Source organism: Bubalus bubalis, chromosome 1 (genome assembly GCF_019923935.1).
Source record: "Bubalus bubalis isolate 160015118507 breed Murrah chromosome 1, NDDB_SH_1, whole genome shotgun sequence".
NCBI lineage: Eukaryota > Metazoa > Chordata > Mammalia > Artiodactyla > Bovidae > Bubalus > Bubalus bubalis.
This window is the reverse complement of record NC_059157.1, coordinates 142,578,458-142,599,181: the sequence shown is the minus strand read 5'-3', so window position 1 is coordinate 142,599,181 and position 20,724 is coordinate 142,578,458. Positions and strand designations below refer to the sequence as shown.

The following is a 20,724-nucleotide window of genomic DNA, read 5'->3' as shown; positions in this document are numbered from 1 at the left end:
GGTAGGCCAATTAAAAATAATAAATTACCATATCAGAAGGGTTACAAAATTGTATAGATTATATTCAACCCCCCTGGTATTGCACAAAAGGAAAGAAAGCAGACCCAAGCATTGTGGAATCCAGAACAGGTATGGTACCAAGCAGGGCTTTGGATGAGACTTGTCTCTGATGCCTCACTTCTTCAGCTCCATGGGCCTGATACCCGTGAGTTCCTCACTTGTTTCACTGAACACATGAATAACTGAAAAAAATCATGCTGTGTGGTTGCAGACCATGGACCCTACAGAGCCTTGTAGAAATATGCCTCTGCCTGGCGAATCCGGAGGTCCAGAAGAAAGGCATTTGTGTCGATTATCCGGTGGAATGACATTGGAAGGTAATCACCTGGCCTCAAAGAACCACACATTGTTGCTGCCTTACCCCATTAACCTTTCTGAGTTCACCTGTAACCACAGAGGCCATATCCCATCTCAAGCCCCTGCCTCTCTCTGCTTCAGACTGAAGGCTTTTACCCACACTGTAGGAGCTAGTTGGATCTAGCTTAGACATACCCTGGGTGCAAGGGAGAATTGTGCCCTCTAGCAGGGGCTGACAGAAATCAAAGGGTAAATGGCCAACACTACGTCTTTCACTGGGACAGTTATGAGGTGTGTACACAATTTTTTTCCCTTAGAGTATTCCCAGCAGGTTTGCCCATAGTGGTAACTCACACTTTAACTCACCTCTTGTGGGCTTTCTTCCCTCCCTAGTCTCACTTACCCACTCCCTCATATAGGCTTCCTGGGATTCCCTTCCCAATGAATTGTGTGTATGTGTTTGTGTGTGTGTGTGCTCAGTCATGTCTGACTCTTTGTGACCCCATGGACTGTAGCCCTCCAGGTTCCTCTGTCCATGGGATTATTCAGGCAAGAATACTGGAGTGGGTTGCCATGCCCTCCTCCAGGGATCTTCTTGACAGAGGAATCAAACCCTCTTGCATCTCCTGCATTGGCAGGCAGATTCTTTACCACTGCACACCTTACCTGCGTTCAAGTCCTTGGCCCAGGCTTCTTTGGAGGAATGCCAAAGTGAGATGATCTCACCAACTTTTGATTAACTAATCGCCATGGCACGTCCCTGTGGTAACATGTGTAAGGTAGCAGGGTGGTCAGCCTCCAGGCGATGCTTGCTCTGGAGGGATTTTGTACTGCTCCCTTTCTTTGTTCTCCTTCCACATTTGTCTCAGGCATCTCATAACATGCAAGATGAACATGGTATGTTGTAGCTTCAAAGATTCTGTCTCACTCGTAGGTAAGTTCAAACTTCTACCAGAATCTGTCAATTCATGACACAAATCAATATTCAGTAATGTTTCAAAAGGAAACATCAAGTTGTGTCCTGCGTTGTTGTTTCCCACGGTGAAAGAACAGAGTTCTCGAGCCTTTATTAAAATTACTTTTCCAAAAACTGGAAGAGCCCACTACACCCCGGCCACTTAGCACCAACTGAGCAGCCTGGCTTAGCCCATTGCTCTTTTGTATAATGAACTATGGGGAAAACGATGGCTGTGCACCAAACCTCAGACATGGAGGATCCAAGCCATGGAACAGCGTCCTCACCAGAGATGCAAGCCCACAGCCGATACACCTGGCCTGTGTTCTTTCCTGGCATCTCACCCTGGCTGGCAGGCATCTGGCAGATATTTGTATCCTGAGTCTGACTGGTCACTACCCTGAGGCCACTGTCAGAGAGAAAATTATATTGGCCTCCCAGATATACAATGAAAATAAATCCACATAAAGAACTTTTTAAAAAAATTTATGAATGGTGAAAGCCAATGTTAAGTGACCTATGGACTTGAATTTCCAATTTGATCAGTAGGTTTAGATCTAGAGAAGAAGCTGAAGAACTGATTGCTTACTTGCATGCAAGTATGCTAGGTCACTTCAGTCATGTCTTACTCTTTGCAACCCCATGGACTGTAGCCTGCCAGGCTCCTCTGTCCACAGGATCTCCAGGCAAGAACACTGGAGTGGGTTGCCATGCCCTCCTCCAGGGGATCTTCCCAACCCAGGGATCAAACCCACCTCGCTTATGTCTCCTGCATTGGCAGGCGGATTCTTTACCATTAGCACTAGCCTGACCTGGGAAGCCCAATTGCCTACTTAAATACCACTATATTTTTAGTTTTGGAATCATATAAATGTATTAACTATTTTAAAAATTAAATATATGCATGAGAAAGAGAAAAAGAAACATTGCTACTTTGAAAAGTTAGAACATTTTCTTCCTAATTTCTTTTTTTTTTTTCCAAAAATAGTTGTCCATCTCAATATTTTAAAAAGTAACAATTGAGGATGAAGAAGCTTAAGGACTTGTTTGACTAGCACTCTTAATATTTTAAATTATTCAAAGAATGTTAATAATTAACAAGAAAATATAAGACAACATTTTATCTCTTTTACAATGGTCACATTTTCTGATCACTAGGTTGTAGACAAAGTTATGAAAGCTTGTGTTTATGTATTATATGTTTGGATATAACTTGTTTTAGTTAGACACAGTCTCGTGAAATCAGCCTCTATTCACTTTAATTAGATGTATTTTGGGCCTTTAGGAAGATTTTCCTCCTCTCTTCTGTTTTAATCTTTTCAAATTTAACATATGGGAGCATACATGCATTTGTGCCTCAAGAAGTATAGCAATCAAAATGAGTTGTAATAAAAGAAAATGGTATTTCTGGAATCTTGCAAAACTGGTTTAATTTTATTATTGGTCGTCGTGTGGTGTGGTATTTGTGGACTCTCCAACAAATTCCAAAGGCACACAGAGTTCAACAATTGGATCTGGGTGCTTACAATGGAGGGGATTTTGTGTAACTGAAAGCTTGGTGTAGCTAGTCTTCCCAAGTATTGGGAAAATACAAAAGGTGTTCATCATTTCAAGAAGAACTCAGTCTACCAAAAAATGGAGGTATATGTGAACATATCTATCTTTTATTTATTTTTTTTAGAACTCCATCAGTGGCGAGAGATATTGATGATAAATCCAATGATGGCCATGAACCCTTTACTGCCAGCATCAGGGCAGCAGAGAATTCCAGTGATTCCCTCACCATTTGAACCTCCAAGTGTGGATAGGTATTCCTCTCCAATGTGATATTCTGGTCTAAGGAGAAAATGGACGTTCCTAAGTTTTCAAACGCTTTAACCTCAGTGTTGTCTTATAGTCTAATGTTATCTCAAGGAACTGTGGTGTAGAAAGTCTGGGGGCCACATCTTCAACAAAGTTCCCATCACTTACCCTCTGAAACCTCTTTGACACCCTCTCTCAGTAAATAGCTAATGAGCACCTGCCATGTGAAAGGCATTGCCTAGGTGCAAATGTGGATGGGTAGTCTGCTAGGGCTGCCATAACAAAATATCGCAGACTGGGTGGCTTAATTTTATGTCTCACAGTTCTAGAGGCTAAAAGTTCTAGATCAAGGTGCCGGCAGGTTTGGTTTCTCCCAAAGCTTCCCTCCTCGGCTTGCAGACTAGGCTGCCTTTTCACTGTGTTCCCACATGCCTTTTTTTCTGTATGCAAGCACTTCTGGTGTCTCTTCTCTTTCTTATAAGGATACCAGTCCTACTGGGTAAGGGCTCCACCCTTATGACTTCATTTAACTCTAGTTACCTCCTTAAAGTTCCTATCTCCAAAAAAGAGCCACATGGGGTGATTAGGACTTCTAACATGTGCATTTTGGAAGGGGACACAAGTCAGTCCCTAACAGTGTGATATCCTAGGTTTCCAGTGATGGAAGAATTCTTTCTTTGCAATAAAAGTGAAATTATCAGTATTTTGGTTGTACATTCTGGCACCTTCCTATCTTCTTTTCTTTTGAATATATATTCTGGAATCTGGGGAGGAAGTAAAATTCATTATTATACTTGTTCACAGAGCATGAACAATAGAGTTGGACTTCTAGAGACCACTGAAGTTTGGTAAATCGTCCGTCCAGGTAGTGACTGATTCCAGATGGCAAAACTCAAGCCAGAGTGTGTTCATCAAATGAGGAAAGACTGTTATGGTCAAGAACAGTATATAGTCATGAAAAATCAAAGATTGGTATTGATTTGATTCGATCATTTTTCCCCTAACATCCCTAAAACTTTCCTGCTTTCTCTGTTATGTTGTCAGGTGAGTCAGCCCTTCCCTACTAGAGTCCTGCCTCCCCATTTTTCTTATTCTATTTCTTCTTAAACCAATAGAGATTGCAGGACTTTCATACTTCATTTGGGGAAGAAATGATAGAATCCCGTATGGCAATTAAAAAAAAAATCTCACTGCCTATGCAATGGAAATTTTGTACAAATCCATTTTCATTTTACCTATTTTGTATCTTTTTCCTTAGAGATTTATTGCCTCCTACTGTAGCACCAGCTGACCCAAGACAGTTTTGTATTCCTTCCCAGTTTGGATCTTCAGCTCTAGCAAATGCAAACATGCCAAACTTGCTGTCCAATCGTGTCTATTCAGGTATGAGAAACTGATGTCTCATCTCTGGAACCACTGTGAACTGAATTGCTGCGTTAAGCTTGCCATGAAATTTATTGCTAAATTTTGGAGGCAAAACTGTATGGTGATAATGCTTATAGTTTCTACAATTACTAACTAGGTTTAAATCTTGGCTCCACCACTGTGTAAGTTGCTTAACTCCTCAAACCATCAATTTACTGATGAATAACATGAAAATCTGCAATTAATATCTGTCTTACCTTACAAGGAACTGATGAAGTCATAAGGAGATGAGATCTGAGAGTAAAAGGCCCTGGGGCAGTTTATATTTGGTCTGATAGGCCAGTAAGAACTTGCTTTCTACTTGGGAGAACAGGGAAAGCTCTTGAGGAGTCTGAGCAAAGGAATGACATGGTCTGACTTACATTTTACCAGGATCACTCTGGCTGCTATGTTAGGGACAGACTTGATAGGATTCAGGTTCTGGAGTTAAACTGATGGGAGTTGATGGGCTATTAGAACAGTCAAAAGATGATGATGGCTTGGCCCTGGGTGGTTACAGTAGGAATAGTAAGAAATGGTTTGATTCTGTAAATACTTTGGAGGGAGAAACAACAGGATTTGCTCAGAGTTTAGATATGAGATGTGAGAAGAGGAGAAGTGTTAAGGAAGACATCAAAAATTTTGGCTGAGAAATGGGAGAGGGGGAGTTGCTATTCATTGAGTTGAGGAAGACTGTGAAAGGAAGAGTTTTGGGTTGGGAGAGATAGCACAGGCATTTGTAATGCCTGCCTGACAATCAATAGGAGATGTCCAGAAGGCAGCTGCAGTCTAGAGAGGACATCTGGAGATAACCTGGAAATATACTTTTGGAAATCATCAGTATATATGAGACTCGATGAGATCATTTATAAAATGAGTTAAAAAGGATGAGTTAGAAGTTAAAAGGATGACCCCTAGGACACACCAACAGGATCTAGAAGATGAAGAGAGATATAGAAGGAGCAACCAGTGGGGTGGGAGAAAACTCAAGAAGGGTAGAGGCCTGGAAGCCAAGGGAAGAAAGTGCTTTTAAGGAAAAAGTAAGCAATTGTGTCAAGCATGCAGCTCAGAGATCAAGTAAGACGAGGACCAAGAATATATGATTAGACGTGGCTTTGCAGGTCATTAATTATCTAAATAGGAGCAATTTCAGCATAGTGTCAACAAGAACATGAATGTGGGGCTCCAGAGAGAATAAGAGGTGAGAATTTGCTCACAAGTTTGAAGATGAAACTGATGCATCTTGTCTTCTCAAAACTGTATTCAATGAGTTTCTGTTTGCCCCGGTTCTCCAATTCCAACAACTTTTGATAGGAGTAATGTGAGTAAAAAGCCTGAGACAAAAAGAAATATGATTGGTGCCAGGGCCATTGAAGACACAGACCTGCCTGGATTTGACCATATTACAAACCACAGTGCATGGATCCACTTTGATGAGTCTGAGCAAGGGTCAGATCTGAAATTGGACACACCCGCTGGGTATGACAGGCCCAACAGCTGAACCTGGATGGTAGCCCCCTCTGGCAGCAAAAGCCCAGGAAATACATAGCCCAAAGTTATAGGTAACAAACAGATAAGCAGACCTGTGAAACAGTTGCATTACTGACCCAGAGAGAGTTTTTTAGTGGTTAAAAATCCAGAAACTACTAATAGTTGGATATGAACAGGCAGGCTGACAACCTGTCCCAGGTACAGAGGTCAGTCTCCCACCCCAAGGCTGATGTGTAAGAGAGCAAGCAAGAGCAATGTGGGGCCTCAGTCCTATAAAAAATGAGCTACTAAGTTAAGTTAGCAAAAGAGAAATTGAGACAGGAATCAATTTCAAAAATTGGGATGTTAGGTAAAGAGTGTGTTATTACAACTGGACTAGCACTAAATTTGATGTCAACTATTTAAGAAAGAGAAAGAAACTTGAAATAGATTTGATGAGTCCAGATTTTACAGGATGCTAAAATCTAGATGATGAGACCTGTGCCCTCTGCACTGGTCTTTTTACGTGACGTTCCCTGCATCCTTGGGGATTAGCCCATGGGTTGGCAATTTCATGCTTGCCTGCTATCTCAAGGAGCATATCTTGAAGCCACTGAACTACAAAAACATAGAGTTTTAGAGTCAGAAGAAGTTTTAGAGGTTAGCCTCTGAATTTTACAACTGAGAAAGAATCTCATAAAAATAGATAGAGTATGGTGTACTTCAAGATAGGTTATTATTAACAGGAGTTTAAAGAGCTCTGCTAGCTTGGTGCAAGGCAAATATAAAATCTGTTCTAGCCTTCATGATACGAGCCCTCTTGTTGGGGAGAACAGATTTATACATGAAAAACTATCATTGAACAAAACTATGTATAATCAGTGTCATTTGGGTATCTGTTATTGTTAGAGTATGGTCTGTAGACCTATGCTGGCCTGAGAAATGTTTGAACAATAAATGCATAGACAGAAAGGTTTAGAAACTTTTACAGCCATTTGACAGGGTAATTTTATGTCTATTAATCTGATCATTTCAAATTGTGTTTGTGTTCATTCTTGTTTTCATTTCAATTTTCTAAAACATCATTTATGTATTTTTAAAGAGTCCATGATGGGTTGGAAATTTTAAAAGAAAAAATAATCCTTCACCATGGATTATTTGAGAAGCACCAGCATAGATTCTAAATGTGTTAGGAATCCAGAGAAAGAAAAAAGAAAAAAGAAAAAATCAATATAAGCATGAAGTTACCAGGCAAGAATACAGCCTTGAATTCTGATGATGCTGACATTATTTCAAGACATTTTGAAAGGATGACACAAAGAACGGAATTGCTGTTCAACTCCATTGAAATTGTTTTGTAAAAAGTATTTGCCTCAGCTGCACCAAAAAGTCAACATAGAGAACTTCGTATTTTATCCCCTTAAATCACTATATTTATTTCCAGGGATTTCAGTACATCAGGAAGCATTTAATTACTTTTTTTTTTAAGGTCAACTAATTCTTCTTGCACCCCCCAAAAAAACCCAAAACAGTCATCAATTTTTACTTCGAAAGCAAGTAGTCAAGAGATCTACAGTTAATTTCATCTTTTTCCTTTTGAAGTATCGTAGGAAAACATTGCCAATTATGAGACCCATACTTAAAGAAAAAAAATTATCTGGGGGATTTCCTGGCATTCCAGTTCTTAGGACATGGTGCTTTCATTGCAGGACCCCTGGTTCAGTATCAGGGAAAAAAGATCCTGCAAGCCATACAGTACAGCCCCTCCCCCCAAAATTATTTAGTGTTATCATGCCACCACCAAAGTGACTCTAAGATGCTGACAGTCATGAACTGACATCATTTCCAACATTGTGCTCAGTTGGTAGTTTTTTGCAGATACTGTTTTAAATCATTGTATTTTCTTTTTAGTATCTTCAAGTGGATATTTTTAATTTGTTCATGGGGTGGGATGGTGGTTTTCTTGTTTAAGGTTGGGGCATTTTGCCACCTGAATCCGTAAAGGCAATGGCTAGAAGAAATGAAATGATTCAAAGGCAGCATACTGCCAGGTAATGTAACAATCTTGTTTTAATTATTTTCTATTCACTCACTTGTCTGTGTATCCATTTAATATAAATACATATATATGTTATTTATATACTTTTATATATATTCATTCATTTATTATATTTGTATACTGTTGTTTTTGTATATGTTGTTACATTTGTGTATATGTCATTATTGTTTAGTCACTAAGTTGTGTCTGACTCTTTGTGACCCCATGGGCTATAGCCTGCCAAGCTCCTCTGTCCATGGGATTTTCCAGGCAAGAATACTGGTGTGGGTTGCCATTTCCTTCTCCGGGGATTTGTGTATGTGTATTCACTGATTATATATATATACACACACATTCTGATTACTTTCAAAAAGTATTTCAGGAATACTACAAAAAGAGACATATACAAACATGTACACAGGTTGGTTAAAGATAAAAGCAAGATTAGAGATTACACAGTGAAGCTAAGGTTATAGATCATAATAATCAGTCGATGTCTCATAATTAAATGCCTACCTATGATTCTTTTGAAATTCATATTGGCAATGCTGTCTTAAATGACTTCAATTCTGCCTGAAGAGAGGAGTCAAGCTTGCCAATCCCACTTCAAACTATGCCATCAGAGCCCAGACAGCCCCTCATTAGCCTAAAAGCAGCCGTCAGCAATCAGGAGAAGACAGTAATAATGACCAGCGTATGGCTGTGGGTGAGAAAAGACATCAGAGTCAACGTTCTCATCAGTGGACACTAAGGGGTTCAGGTGATGACCAATAAACAAAGTAAGCAAAAATGCCAACAAACCCTCCACTCCTCCTCCTTTCCCCTATCCTTACCACGTCATTAATTTTAGCAGTTGAGACCCATTGCATTTCTTGAGTCTCATTAAAATTGTACTGCAACATTTAAAACCTTCTTCCCAGGACTTTAGTTTCTTTGAGGATTACTCTCTGGCAAGAAACTACTCTGTGTTGTGTTCTCCCCATCCCTGCTAAAATTGCCTTATCCAGTAGAGATAATGTTCTAAAGACCGGCCTTGGACTTCCACTGTGAGACTTAGCCAAACCCTTCATCCTCTGATCTTACTCTAAACTCTCCTTCCAATGGCTTTCAGGGAGATTCATGTTTATGCCCAGCAAACTTCAGATAAATGGCCTAAAGACTTACAGGAGAAGCAAGGTTCTATCTACATTAGGGAAGGCAGAAGGCCATTAAAAGTATTTTTCTAATGGTTTTCTTGTGTTTATAAAATATTTTGTTTTGTTTTTAGGATGGAAATGGAAATGCATGCCATTTACCAGCAAAGGAGAATAGAAAAAGTTAATCCTAAGGGACTAGGAGGCCTAGGGATCCCATTCATTTATGGCTCCAGTATCCCTGTGGGCCCAGCCACCTACCATGGCAGGGGCATGCTCCCAGCCAGTGACCTGCACCTTCACAGAAGCACCCTGAGAAACCTTCAGGGAAACCCCATGATAGTGGCAACTGGTCCACGCTTTACAGAGAACTGGGGGCATAAATGTCGTCGTCTCAGGAGAGGTACCGGGAGTCAGAAAGTTCTAGACAGTGACACTGAGAGTTCTAAAAGTCAAGTAGAAGAGAAGCCCCTAGGCCAAGCCCACGCAGTTCTCTATGAAGAGAAGGAGTATACGAAAGACCCAGAAATGGAGGCTCTGGACAATCACACGTTGGGTGAAACCAGTGGAAAGCCAACTACAGCTCTTGCTGACACCTGTGGAGAGCTGGAGCCCAGCCACAGAAAGCCCTGGGGAGCTCAGGGAACTCCCCTGGAAGAAAAGGCTTGGGACGACGGGAAGGAGAAGCCCTCTGAGCATGGTTTGGCAGCCTGTGGAGAAAAGAATGGGGTGTACCCCCCAGCTCGACGATCATCTCAGCCAGGTAGGTGTCCAGAGGCCAATCCTCAGGAACCACACGTTGTCAGGTCTGTGAGATTATTACACAGTGATCCGTGACCATTGTGTTTCTTTTTATCCATCCTACTTAGAATTACCCCTTCTTGAAAAACTTATTACATTAGTTCCAATCAGCCATAACAGTGAAATGTACCTCTTTTTATATATATTATATAGAGAATTTTCAGTGAAGTCTAGAAAGGTATAAATATGGGGAAGGATGGGAAAACCTACCAGAATGTTTAATTAAAATTTTAATCTAATTTAGTCTCTTCAGCACAAAATAGAGGGGCTTCTTTCTTAGAAGTATGATTCAATCTCCCCTGTATCTAAGTGTAGTAATAGAAAAAATAGACAAACAGAATCTCTTTCAATGTTTATTATTGTTATGATACAGTTTAACCTAAAAGTATTAACACACTATCCCCTGCCAAACACACTGAAAAGTTTTCTAGAACTTTTTTAGATTAAAAAAATATAAAACTGGAATTTCTTTAGATAAAAATATTTTAAAACACAGGGATTGGGGTATGTGTAATCTAGCCACCACACCAGCTTGTTTCCCTGACAAAGTATTAATTTGCCATTTTGATGAAGATAGAGCTAAATTCTTGTATGGCTTAGAGAGCATCATAAATTATGTAATATCATAGAACATGGTGTTAATCTGGAGAATGAAATCCCCAGGGTATTTCTATTGAAATCTGAGAGAAGCTGGAACTTTGCTTTTATTTATGATAAGGCAGTCATTAAAGATCCTCTAGAGGAAGAAAAGAAAGGAGACAGCTAAGCTTTTTTAGAAATCATCTCTCAGTAACTCAGTAGCTTTTAAGGGGGTTACATATAGATCTACATCAAGGAGCTGCTCTGTGGTAATAGAATATGTGGCAATTAATGTAACTACATATACAACTGTACTCTTAGCTTCACCTTTTTCCACAAAATAATTTCCTTTCCATTTTAAAGGGACACACGTCTTGCTTACAATCAAGGAAAATCTGTCTTTGAATGAAGATATTCAGAAATGGACCGTGAATGACGTGTATAACTTCATTAGTGGCCTTCCGGGTTGTTCAGACTATGCTCAGGTGACATAACATTTAAATATATTTTTTTAAAGTAAAGTGACTTCATTTTTTAAATAAGACATTTTGAAATATACTTCCTTCATAATGAGTTCTAACTTGGTTTTGAACCCAAAGAGCATTCCTAATAATCTCTTCCTTTTTATGTCATTGGCTCTCCTGAAACAGAAGCCTCCGATTGATGAAGCTTGAGTCATGTGCCCACACCCCAGCTTCAGGGAAAACTGGGAAAGCCAGTGTCTGGCTTTAGTTTCAGTCTCCTCAAGACTCCTGAGATGCGGGGATTCTCCCAAAATTAGGAGGTTCAAAGGCCAAACATCCAAGAAGAATGAGAGATATCTACTATATGCCCTATTCATCCATTTAGCAAACATTTTGGAGGCATGTACTTCTGTATCACAAGTTTTAGGCTACTTGTCATAATAACAGAAATATGTACTTTATTTTAAAAAGGACAAGAAGGAAATACATTTGAAAAGTAGGAAATTAACTATTTTAAAATTCCATTTTTGTGCTAGGGCAATATGTTAAAATGCCTACACATATAATTCAATCTGATAGATAAATACTATTTTTTAAATTATAATGAATTGCTAGGATAGTTGGAAAGTAAAACCAGTATCACTTATCAGTGATAAAAATGGGGAAATCAGAGATAAAAATGGTGGGTTGGCAAGTTTTTGAGGTTTATGTCAATGTTACATTTTCAAGTATATAATTTACTTTTTCAAGTGATTTTAATAACACAATTCCAAGCAACAATGTACCAACTAAATCTGACATCATTATCTTCGGTTTAAATATTAAAGGAAAAGAAAGCAAGAAAAGGACATTATGATTTAACTACATCGTAATTAATTATTGTTAGAGATAATTGTTTTCAGATCTTATTTTGTGACATTTTCCTTCAGTGTAATGCTGTTAATTTTTAAATTCTTCTTTTCTTTTCTTTCCTCTTTCTTTCTCCCTTTGTTCTTTTCATGGGACCAATGGAAAAGTCACAGAGTAGTAGTTAAGAGAATAGCTTATGAAAGTACAAGTTCAAACCCTGGCTTTTCCACTCTCTGGACATGTGACCTAGGACAAGTTGCCTCTCTCCTTGGTGTCTCAGTCTTTTCGTCTGTAAATGGGGATAATAGTATAATACTTTCTCAAAGGACCATTGTATTAATGAGTGCCTGGCACCTTGTAAGTACTCAATATATTCTAATTTCATCATTATATCTGAGGCTTCTAGAGAAAGCAAAATCTCAAGTTACTTATGAGGCAAGTTGTATTCTTCAAGTCACTTATCTTTTGCATACCTGCTAAAAATATTTGTTCTATTTTTTCCTACTCAAGGAGTATAACCTTATTATTTTATTACTAGTCATTAACTGTAGGTAAGTCACTTTTTAAATTTATCTGTGCCACTTATCAAGTGCCACATCAACCACTGGTACAATGGAGTTACAAAAGTCTGATAGCCGGAAACATGAAATCCCTTGTATAACAAATGTTACATTGCTGACTTCTGATGGACTGAATCTGTTTGAACTCGCTATTTTTAATCAGTAAGTGATTCACAGTCATATGCAGTTCATATTAACCACTCTTGTAATAAATAATATTACATGCATTTCATACTTTATAATCCCAAATGTTCCCTTGCGGGTACCAAGAAGCCACATAAACTCGAAGACCCCAAATTTTACTGACTCATTACCTCTTACCAACAGGATGTGAGTGCTTCCTTCCCCACCACTAGGAGTGGCACAATTATTTCTAGGTGTTTCTCAAATGTGTTTAGGATCAAGTCCTGCTCTTGTTTCCTCACTAAAGTTGGTTCCCCTCCCAGAAATTGCTGGTGTTATCAACAGCTCTCACTTGCATTTTCCTCTCCTCCCTTCACTGCTCATCTAAGGCAGGGCACAGAGGCACTGTGTCTGTAAATGTGAGAGTTTGAAATTTGCCTGAAATGGTTTTTACCCATATCTCTTCACTCAGACTATTTGTTCATTCATTGATTTGTCCAGCAAGGATGATTGCACATCTGTTTTGTACCAGGCACTGCATTACAGATACATCAGTGAGTAAAACATGGGCCTGCCCTTGAGTAAGAACTATTCCATGTTGAAATTGAGTTCTATATTGAGAGAATTGGGTGGTTTAGACAGTAAAGAATCTGCATGCAATGCAGGAGATCCAGGTTCAATCCCTGGGTCAGGAAGATCCCCTGGAGAAGGAAATGACAACCCACTCCCATATTCTTGCCTGGGAAAATCCCACGGACAGAGGAGCTTGGTGGGCTACAGTCCATGGGGTCACAAAGAGTCAGACACAACTGAGTCACTAACACTTTCATACTTTTCACTTTCATAGAGAGAATTGCAATGAACTCCAAGGGTTGTTAAACAACACAAACAACATGCCATTGGAGCACAGAAAAGAGAGTAACTGAAAATAAGAAATGTTACAATTTTTGTGTCATCCTCAAGCAGTCCTAATGTTTCCTCCAAAGCTGAAAATCTATATGTAAAACAAGATTTTTTAAAAAAAGACATTCAAACAAAGTTGACATCTTTTATGTTTAATAAGGTATTTAAAGATCATGCAATTGATGGAGAAACTTTGCCATTACTCACAGAGGAGCATCTTCGAAGTGCTATGGGATTAAAGTTGGGACCAGCACTGAAGATTCAGTCACAGGTAGGGTGATTTTTCATAACTAAACATGCATTCATGTTATGAAGCCTAAGAGAAATATGTTCCTTTCTTTGGTTGTAATATTAACGATACCTGTCTAACCTCTTTTCTAAACTTTTGCCCTCTATGGATGTGGACATAACAGAATAAGGGAACCTGAAAGCATCAGGCGGGGCATGGTACATATCCCTAGGTTCAGTTGGGAAGGCACCAAGCAATGGTGTATTGGGCAGTGTTTAATGACCTGCTGTCTTTAAAAAGGAACCCTGATTCAGTGTTTGTCAATTTCTGTAGTGTAAAATACTGCATCCATGACTGACAAACTCCAAATGCAACTAAATACAAGATTTGGAAGAGATGCACAACAGCACCCTATTTTAGACTCCCTTCACCATGTGGATAGCACAGGTGTAAACAACCTCAAAAACAGTGATGATAATAAACAATTATAGTAAAATAAGTAGATAAAATAATTAAGTTATAAGTTTGGAGCATTTAATATTTTGTTGTTCTTTAGTTGCCAAATCATGTCTGAGTCTTTGGGTGCAACCCCATGGACTATAATGTAGTCTGCCAGGATCCTCTATCCGTGAGATTTCGCAGGCAATATTACTGCAGTGGGTTGCCATTTCCTTCTCCAGGGAATCTTCCCAACCTAGGGATTGAACCCACATCTCCTGCATTGCAGGTGGATTCTTTACCACTGAGCCACCTGGGAAGCCTATTTAATATTAATACTTTAGCTTTCTATATAATATATGTAATTGTAACTTTATATAATTTAGTTTTTAATAATGGCATTTTTAGGGTTTCCCTGGTGGCTCAGTGGTAAAGAATTCACCTGCCAATGCAGGAGACATGGGTTCAATCCCTGATCCTGAAAGATCTTACATGCTCTGAAGCAACTAGGCCACGACTATTGAGCTTGTGCTCTGCAGCCCAGGAACCACAACTTCTGAGCCCTTATGCTGCAACTGTTGAACCTGTGGGCCTAGAGCCCATGCTCCACAGTAAGATAAACCATCGCAATGAGAAACCTGTGCACCGCACCTAGAGAGCAGCCACAAAGACCCAGAACAGCCAATAAATGTGTAATAATGGTATTTTTAACAATTAGCTGGCAAACTTCTTAAAAGTTTAACATTTGGTCACAAGAGCTGAAATAAGCCATAGCACCCCTTCTCATCACTGCCTCCACTGCTTCATTCTGGCCTAAGGCACCACTGTCTCTCATTGGATCACTGCATTAGCCTTCCAACTCTTCTTCCTGCTCTGCCCCTGCCCACCCAGAGCCTATTCACACAACAGTAAAGAATGATTCTTCTAATACATGACAGATCATGTCACTCTTCTGCTCAAAAACTGCAGTAGCTTCCCATCTCTTTCAAAGTCATATATGATTTGCACTCCTCCCCACCCGTCACCACTCTTGCCTTCCTGACCTCATCTTGACATCTCTCTCCATCAGTTACTGCTTTTGCCATTCACCTCTGGATGCTGTTTGAACATCTAGGCAGGCTCCACCTTAGCACATCTCTCTCTGGCTGTGGTGCTTCCCCCACCCCCCAGACAGCCTCATGCTTTGCTCCCTTCATCTTTGCTCCACTCTCCCATCTCAAAGAGGTCTGTGTGGTTCACGCTACTTAAAATTGCACACAGCCCAGCCCCATACATCCTCCTGCCATCCCTTTTTCTGCTCTTCTCTTTTCCCCCATAGCACTTATCACCTTCAATCACACAATATAGTTTACTCATTTATAACCTTTATATTTATTTTTTCTTTCTCTCTGACTCCACTAGAATGTAAGCTCAATTAGAGCAGAGATCTTTATCTGTTTTGTTGGCTGAATAATCTCAGAATGTGCAAAACCCATAATAGGTCAATAATTATTTGTTGAAAGAACGAGTTTCCTAAAATCGAAACCAAGAAGCCTCAACTAATTGTTTCAGAATTTATATGGTACTCTACCTATTTACAATATATATTCAGACCAGGTACTGAGTTTCTAAAATGTCCTTCAAAAACCATTTTTATTTATCTAAACTTTTTAGGGTAAAGAAGTTCTTTATTTCTAATGGAAATACTTCAAGGTTTCCATTGGTGGTGTTTTTTTCAACTTCTTATTCTGGAATAACTGTAGATACAGAAAAGTTGCAAATAGAGTGCAGAGAGTTCACCTAGTTTTTCCCAGTGTTAACATCTTACATAACATGGCACATTTGTCAAAGCTAAGCAATTAACCTTGGTACAATATGATATTCACTTTTAAGTGATTTTTCTTTAGTGAGGACACTATATCTCTTGGAATACTTACAAAAATATTGCACAGTTCTTTTTCCTCAAATCAGATTATCTTTGCTTTGATTTAATACTTTGGTTGTGTTTTTGTTTGTTTGTTTTTCTTTTTTTGTCTTTATAGTGTGGCCAACCCCAGGTCATTCCTAATCTTCTCCTCACTTGCTGTTAACATTACCCCTTTATATCATTTTCATGAGGCTGTAGTCATTTCTTCTGCTCCTGATATATGTAAATGCCTCCATGCAGGCCAACTGAGCTATTACATCCCAGGCTCCATCTGCCAGTGTAACAAGGCAGGACTACCACAGAAGCTGTGATGAAAGGGGAAAGGGAAGGGGGAGATCCCACTGATGCCAGATGTTCGGCTAAATAGAACAGTTACAGAGTCCTTGGGATTGGGATTGCCCAGACGGAGGAGCCTGGTAGGCTGCAGTCCATGGGGTCGCGAAGAGTCAGACACGACTGAGCGACTTCCCTTTCACTTTTCACTTTCATGCATTGGAGAAGGAAATGGCAACTCACTCCGGTGTTCTTGCCTGGAGAATCCCAGGGACGGGGGAGCCTGGTGGGCTGCCGTCTATGGGGTCACACAGAGCTGGACACGACTGAAGCGACTTAGCAACAGCAGCAGCAGCAGCAGGGGTCCAACTGAAGCAAGAAAAGTGAAAGGTTCTGAGCAACAACTGAAAGTCCCAGAAGATGAGCAAGCAGGAGTGCATCTCAATCTCCAAAATGGAAATCAAGGGCAAAATTCCATTGCAGCAAGAACTGCTAAGAAGGAGGAAACCCGCACTTCAGAACAGAAACCTAGGAGACTGACCTGGACTGAGCACACAAGGAGAAGGGTAGGAGAAGAAAACACTGGAATTTGAGAACTCAGATATTATTAGAATGGAGGGAGCTTGGTGTTTGAGCTACAGCAATGTGAACAATATAGAAATCTCCTGGGTGCCCCTCAGGGTCAGGTTTGTGTATGAGCACACTGGGAGAAGGCGATGGCACCCCACTCCAGTCCTCTTGCCTGGAAAATCCCATGGACGGAGGAGCCTGGTAGGCTGCAGTCCATGGGATCGCTAAGAGTTGGAAACGACTAAGCAACTTCACTTTCACTTTTCACTTTCATGCATGGGAGAAGGAAATGGCAACCCACTCCAGTGTTCTTGCCTGGAGAATCCCAGGGACAGGGGAGCCTGGTGGGCTGCCATCTATGGGGTTGCACAGAGTCACACATGACTGAAATGACTTAGCAGCAGCAGCAGCACACTGGTTAATACTGGGCACCAAGTCCTAAAGGCTTCCCTGGTGACTCAGTGATAAAATATCTGCCTGCAAATGCAGGAGACTTGGGTTTGATCCCTGGGTCAGGAAGATTCCCTGGAGAAGGAAATGGCAGCCCACTCCGATATTCTTGCCTAAAGAATCCCATGGACAGAAGAGTCTGGCTGGCTTCTGTCCATGGGGTCTCAAAAGAGTCAGACACAACTGAGCAACTGAGCATGTACTAAGTCCCAGAGCCACCTTACTTAATGTCTCAAAACAAAGCCCACTGAAGGCCAGCTGTGTGCTGAGGTTCTAAACAGTTTCAGCCCCAGCCAGAGAAGGATGGGCTGGGTGCTGGTGATGGTGGAGTCCGGTGTCTGTGGGAACTCTTCTGGGACCCCTGGAAAAGGGAAAGCTGGGGGAATGCTGAGTGAAATAATCATGTGTGCTGATGAACTGCAGCAGGACCAAGAACAGGAATTGGTAAGTTCCTACCATCTCTATACCCAGTTTTACATCTCAAACACTATAATTCTGGAAGAAAAAGCCCACCACATCCTAGAATTGTGTCCTCCACAATTGTGTAGATGCCCTATGCCTGGAATTACCTCAGCCTCCCTGCCACCTGTGTCTTTGAAGAATATGCTGAGTTATTGAATGGATTCATAGATTTAATTACTATATTTTGTCTTCAAAGGTATCTCAGCATGTGGAAAGTATGTTCTACAAGAAAAGTCTTTCACTTTCTACCCACACAAAACAAGCATTCGATCAACCAACAGATACAAACCCTCTTTTGGATTTTAACTCCTGGAGTGATACATTGGACATTCCTTGTTCCCAGGATATGATCGTTCCTAAAGGAACTGAGTGAAATAATATGAGAAATTAAAACCCTCCTGGAGCACGAACAGTCTTAATTGTTTCTCAAAAAACTCTAGGATATTCTGAAAGGTGTGTAAGAGTTTCCCAGGACCAGATGGAGGCTGAGAGAGAGAGAAAGCCTGTCCACCTGAGCTGTCCGAGAGGGGTCCTTGCTCAGGCTTCAAGGAGTGACCTCAGCTTCAAAGTGTGTGCATGTGTGCATGTTAAGTCACTTTCAATTCTTTGTGACGTTATGGACTGTAGTCTACCATGCTCCTTGGTCCATGGGGATTCTCCAGGCAGGAATACTGGAGTGAGTTGCCATGCCCTCCTCCAGCGAATCTTCCCGACCCAAGGATTGAACCCCCATCTCATGCCTCTTGCATTGGCAGGTGGATTCTTTACCACTAGCACCACCCACGTGGGAAGCCCTCAGCACAAAGTAGCTGGTGTGCATTAGTCACTCAGTCGTGCCCGACTCTTTGCAACCCCATGGACTACAGCCCACCAAGCTCCTCTGTCCACGGGATTTTCCAAGCAGGAATACTGGAGTGGGTTGCCATTTCCTTCTCCAGGGGATCTTCCCAACCCAGGGATCGAACCCAGGTCTCCTGCACTGCCGGCAGATTCTTTACCATCTGAGCTACGAGGGAAGCCTGACTATGGTGAAATCATTTTTGGTGACCACCAGAACTATGGAAGAGAAGCTTGTACTTGACGTACAATTGTACTTGACATACAAGTCAAAGTTTTCCAGCTGAGAATTAACCCACTAAAAAATGTGTGGCCAAGAACAAAGAAGACAGAAACATAGATATGAAAGTGCTCAAACTCTAAAGCACTACTCAATTACCAGCTATTAGTCAACAATTCAGTCCTATTACTTAGAGTGAAGCTTCTGGTCATCATCGTTGTGTTCAATCAACAAAATCTAGCAACCAAAATTTAAAAATTAAAGGAAATACTAAAATCTATCAAGTTACCTCATAGCAAGCGTCATAGAATCTAGACATGTGTAAACGTTCTGCGGGATAGTTAACATGTTCTGCAGCAACACTCTCCAGTGAGATTCCCTGACAGGAGGCTGCTTTCAAAACGAAGGAGAGACTTTAGAAACATCAAGAAAGCTACGGTTGAGTGTTTCCAGGAGGAAATCTGTGCAACAGCCAGAAGAACTGACTCTGAAAAAAAAAAAAAAAAAAAAGAGCTCCTTTACTGGTTTCACATCCCCTAACCCAGAGAGAGACAAAGGCAACCCAATGGAGCCCGAAGAAGCCAGAAGAGCAGGTGTAGAAGCACAAAACAGAGAAACAGAGGAGCTGACCACAGACTCCCACCTTTCCTCACTGTGGCATCCAGCCTGAAGGAGGCCAGGGAGAGGGCAGGGCAGAAGCTTTAACTTTAAAGTTCAGTCAGTTCAACTGCTGTTCAACATTTCCTTCTGATACGAAACCATGTTATGACTAAAAGTATCTGGAGGACTGCTTAGTATCTAATAGGGAGAGGAAAAGGCATAGTAACCACGTCACGTTGCACCCAGAAGGTGGGGGAGAGTTATCTCCGCGAAGCAGGACTGAATTGGCAAGACGGAGGGGAGGCGATGACAGCAGCTTCTGCTCATACCCATGGAGCCCCCCTCTTTCAACCTCACCTTTAGCAGAAAGCCTGTGAGAAGAGCCGCAGGAAACTGATAAGTGTTTGCTCAATGAGGGGACTGAGTGGCAGGGAGGTGAGGGAGACTTCTTACTACATACCCTCTGGTATATTTAAAATTTTTAACTATGAGAACGTAGTTTCTGTTTTTAGAAGTTATATTTAAAATAAACAAACTGAAGCATGCAGCCTCTAAGGTGGCCACCCCTGAGCCCTGTTTCCTGGTGTTCATATCTTGTGTGATCCCCTCCCCTCTGGCCTGCACGTAGGAACTCCTTTCTAAGGGGTAGAATACGGAAGATGTGAAGGTGTGTCAGTCTGTGGCCACTGTCTCAGGTACTCTTTTGCTCTCTGGATTGCTCACTCTGGAGGCAACCATCTTCTCTATGTCTCCAGGCTGTCTGTGGAGAGGCCAATGTGACTGAACTTGGAAATGGATCTTCTGAGGCGTGTGAAACAGCCCCGTGAGGGAACTTGAAGGTGGCTTTTTCCCATGTCAAGCCTTGAGATTACTATCCAGCTCCTGCCCACAGCTTGATGGAGGTCTCGTGGGTGACCCTGAGCCAGAGGCCCCCAGCTAAGCCTGGATTCCTGACCCACAGAAACTGTGGGGTGATAAGTATATGTTTCTAGCCATCAATGGAATCATTTGTTTCATAGCAATATTTTCCTAAAACAAACAAATTTAAGTTGCACTGATAAACATATATAGCAGGCTTCCCACATTCACTTTTTGATTTAGAAGGAAGGCTTTTGAATTCATTTGCCCACAAGTCATGCTAATTTAGTTGATCTTTGCTTTCTTTCATTTTTAACATGAAGACAACACGGTTTTTGACATAAAATTATACTATACTGTCAAATATGCATGTGGACCAAAAAGGGACTGTTGGTCCCTTTGAGTGGAGAGAGAGAGAGACTCAGAGAAAGAAATAATCCTT

The 20,724-nt window shown here is 40.9% G+C and overlaps 1 protein-coding gene across 1 annotated transcript; it reads left to right on the top strand.

Moving 5' to 3' along the window:
• The first annotated feature begins 274 nt into the window (after positions 1–274).
• On the top strand, positions 275–18,396 carry SAMD7 (sterile alpha motif domain containing 7). Its single transcript, XM_006055958.4, has 8 exons — positions 275–377; positions 2,994–3,120; positions 4,374–4,498; positions 7,962–8,040; positions 9,295–9,923; positions 10,904–11,025; positions 13,600–13,710; positions 17,964–18,396. The coding sequence occupies exons 1-8, from the start codon at positions 275–277 to the stop codon at positions 18,138–18,140; spliced, it is 1,473 nt and encodes a 490-aa protein (XP_006056020.4). The 3' UTR covers positions 18,141–18,396.
• The last annotated feature ends 2,328 nt before the right edge of the window (positions 18,397–20,724 follow it).

Excerpts from the sequence above, each read along its gene's own strand:
- SAMD7 (XM_006055958.4), top strand. The coding sequence starts at position 275 with ATGGACCCTACAGAGCCTTGTAGAAATATGCCTCTGCCTGGCGAATCC. Across the intron at positions 378-2,993 it reads CGGTGGAATGACATTGGAAG|AACTCCATCAGTGGCGAGAG; the intron begins GTAATCACCTGG and ends TATTTTTTTTAG. Across the intron at positions 13,711-17,963 it reads CACTGAAGATTCAGTCACAG|GTATCTCAGCATGTGGAAAG; the intron begins GTAGGGTGATTT and ends TTGTCTTCAAAG.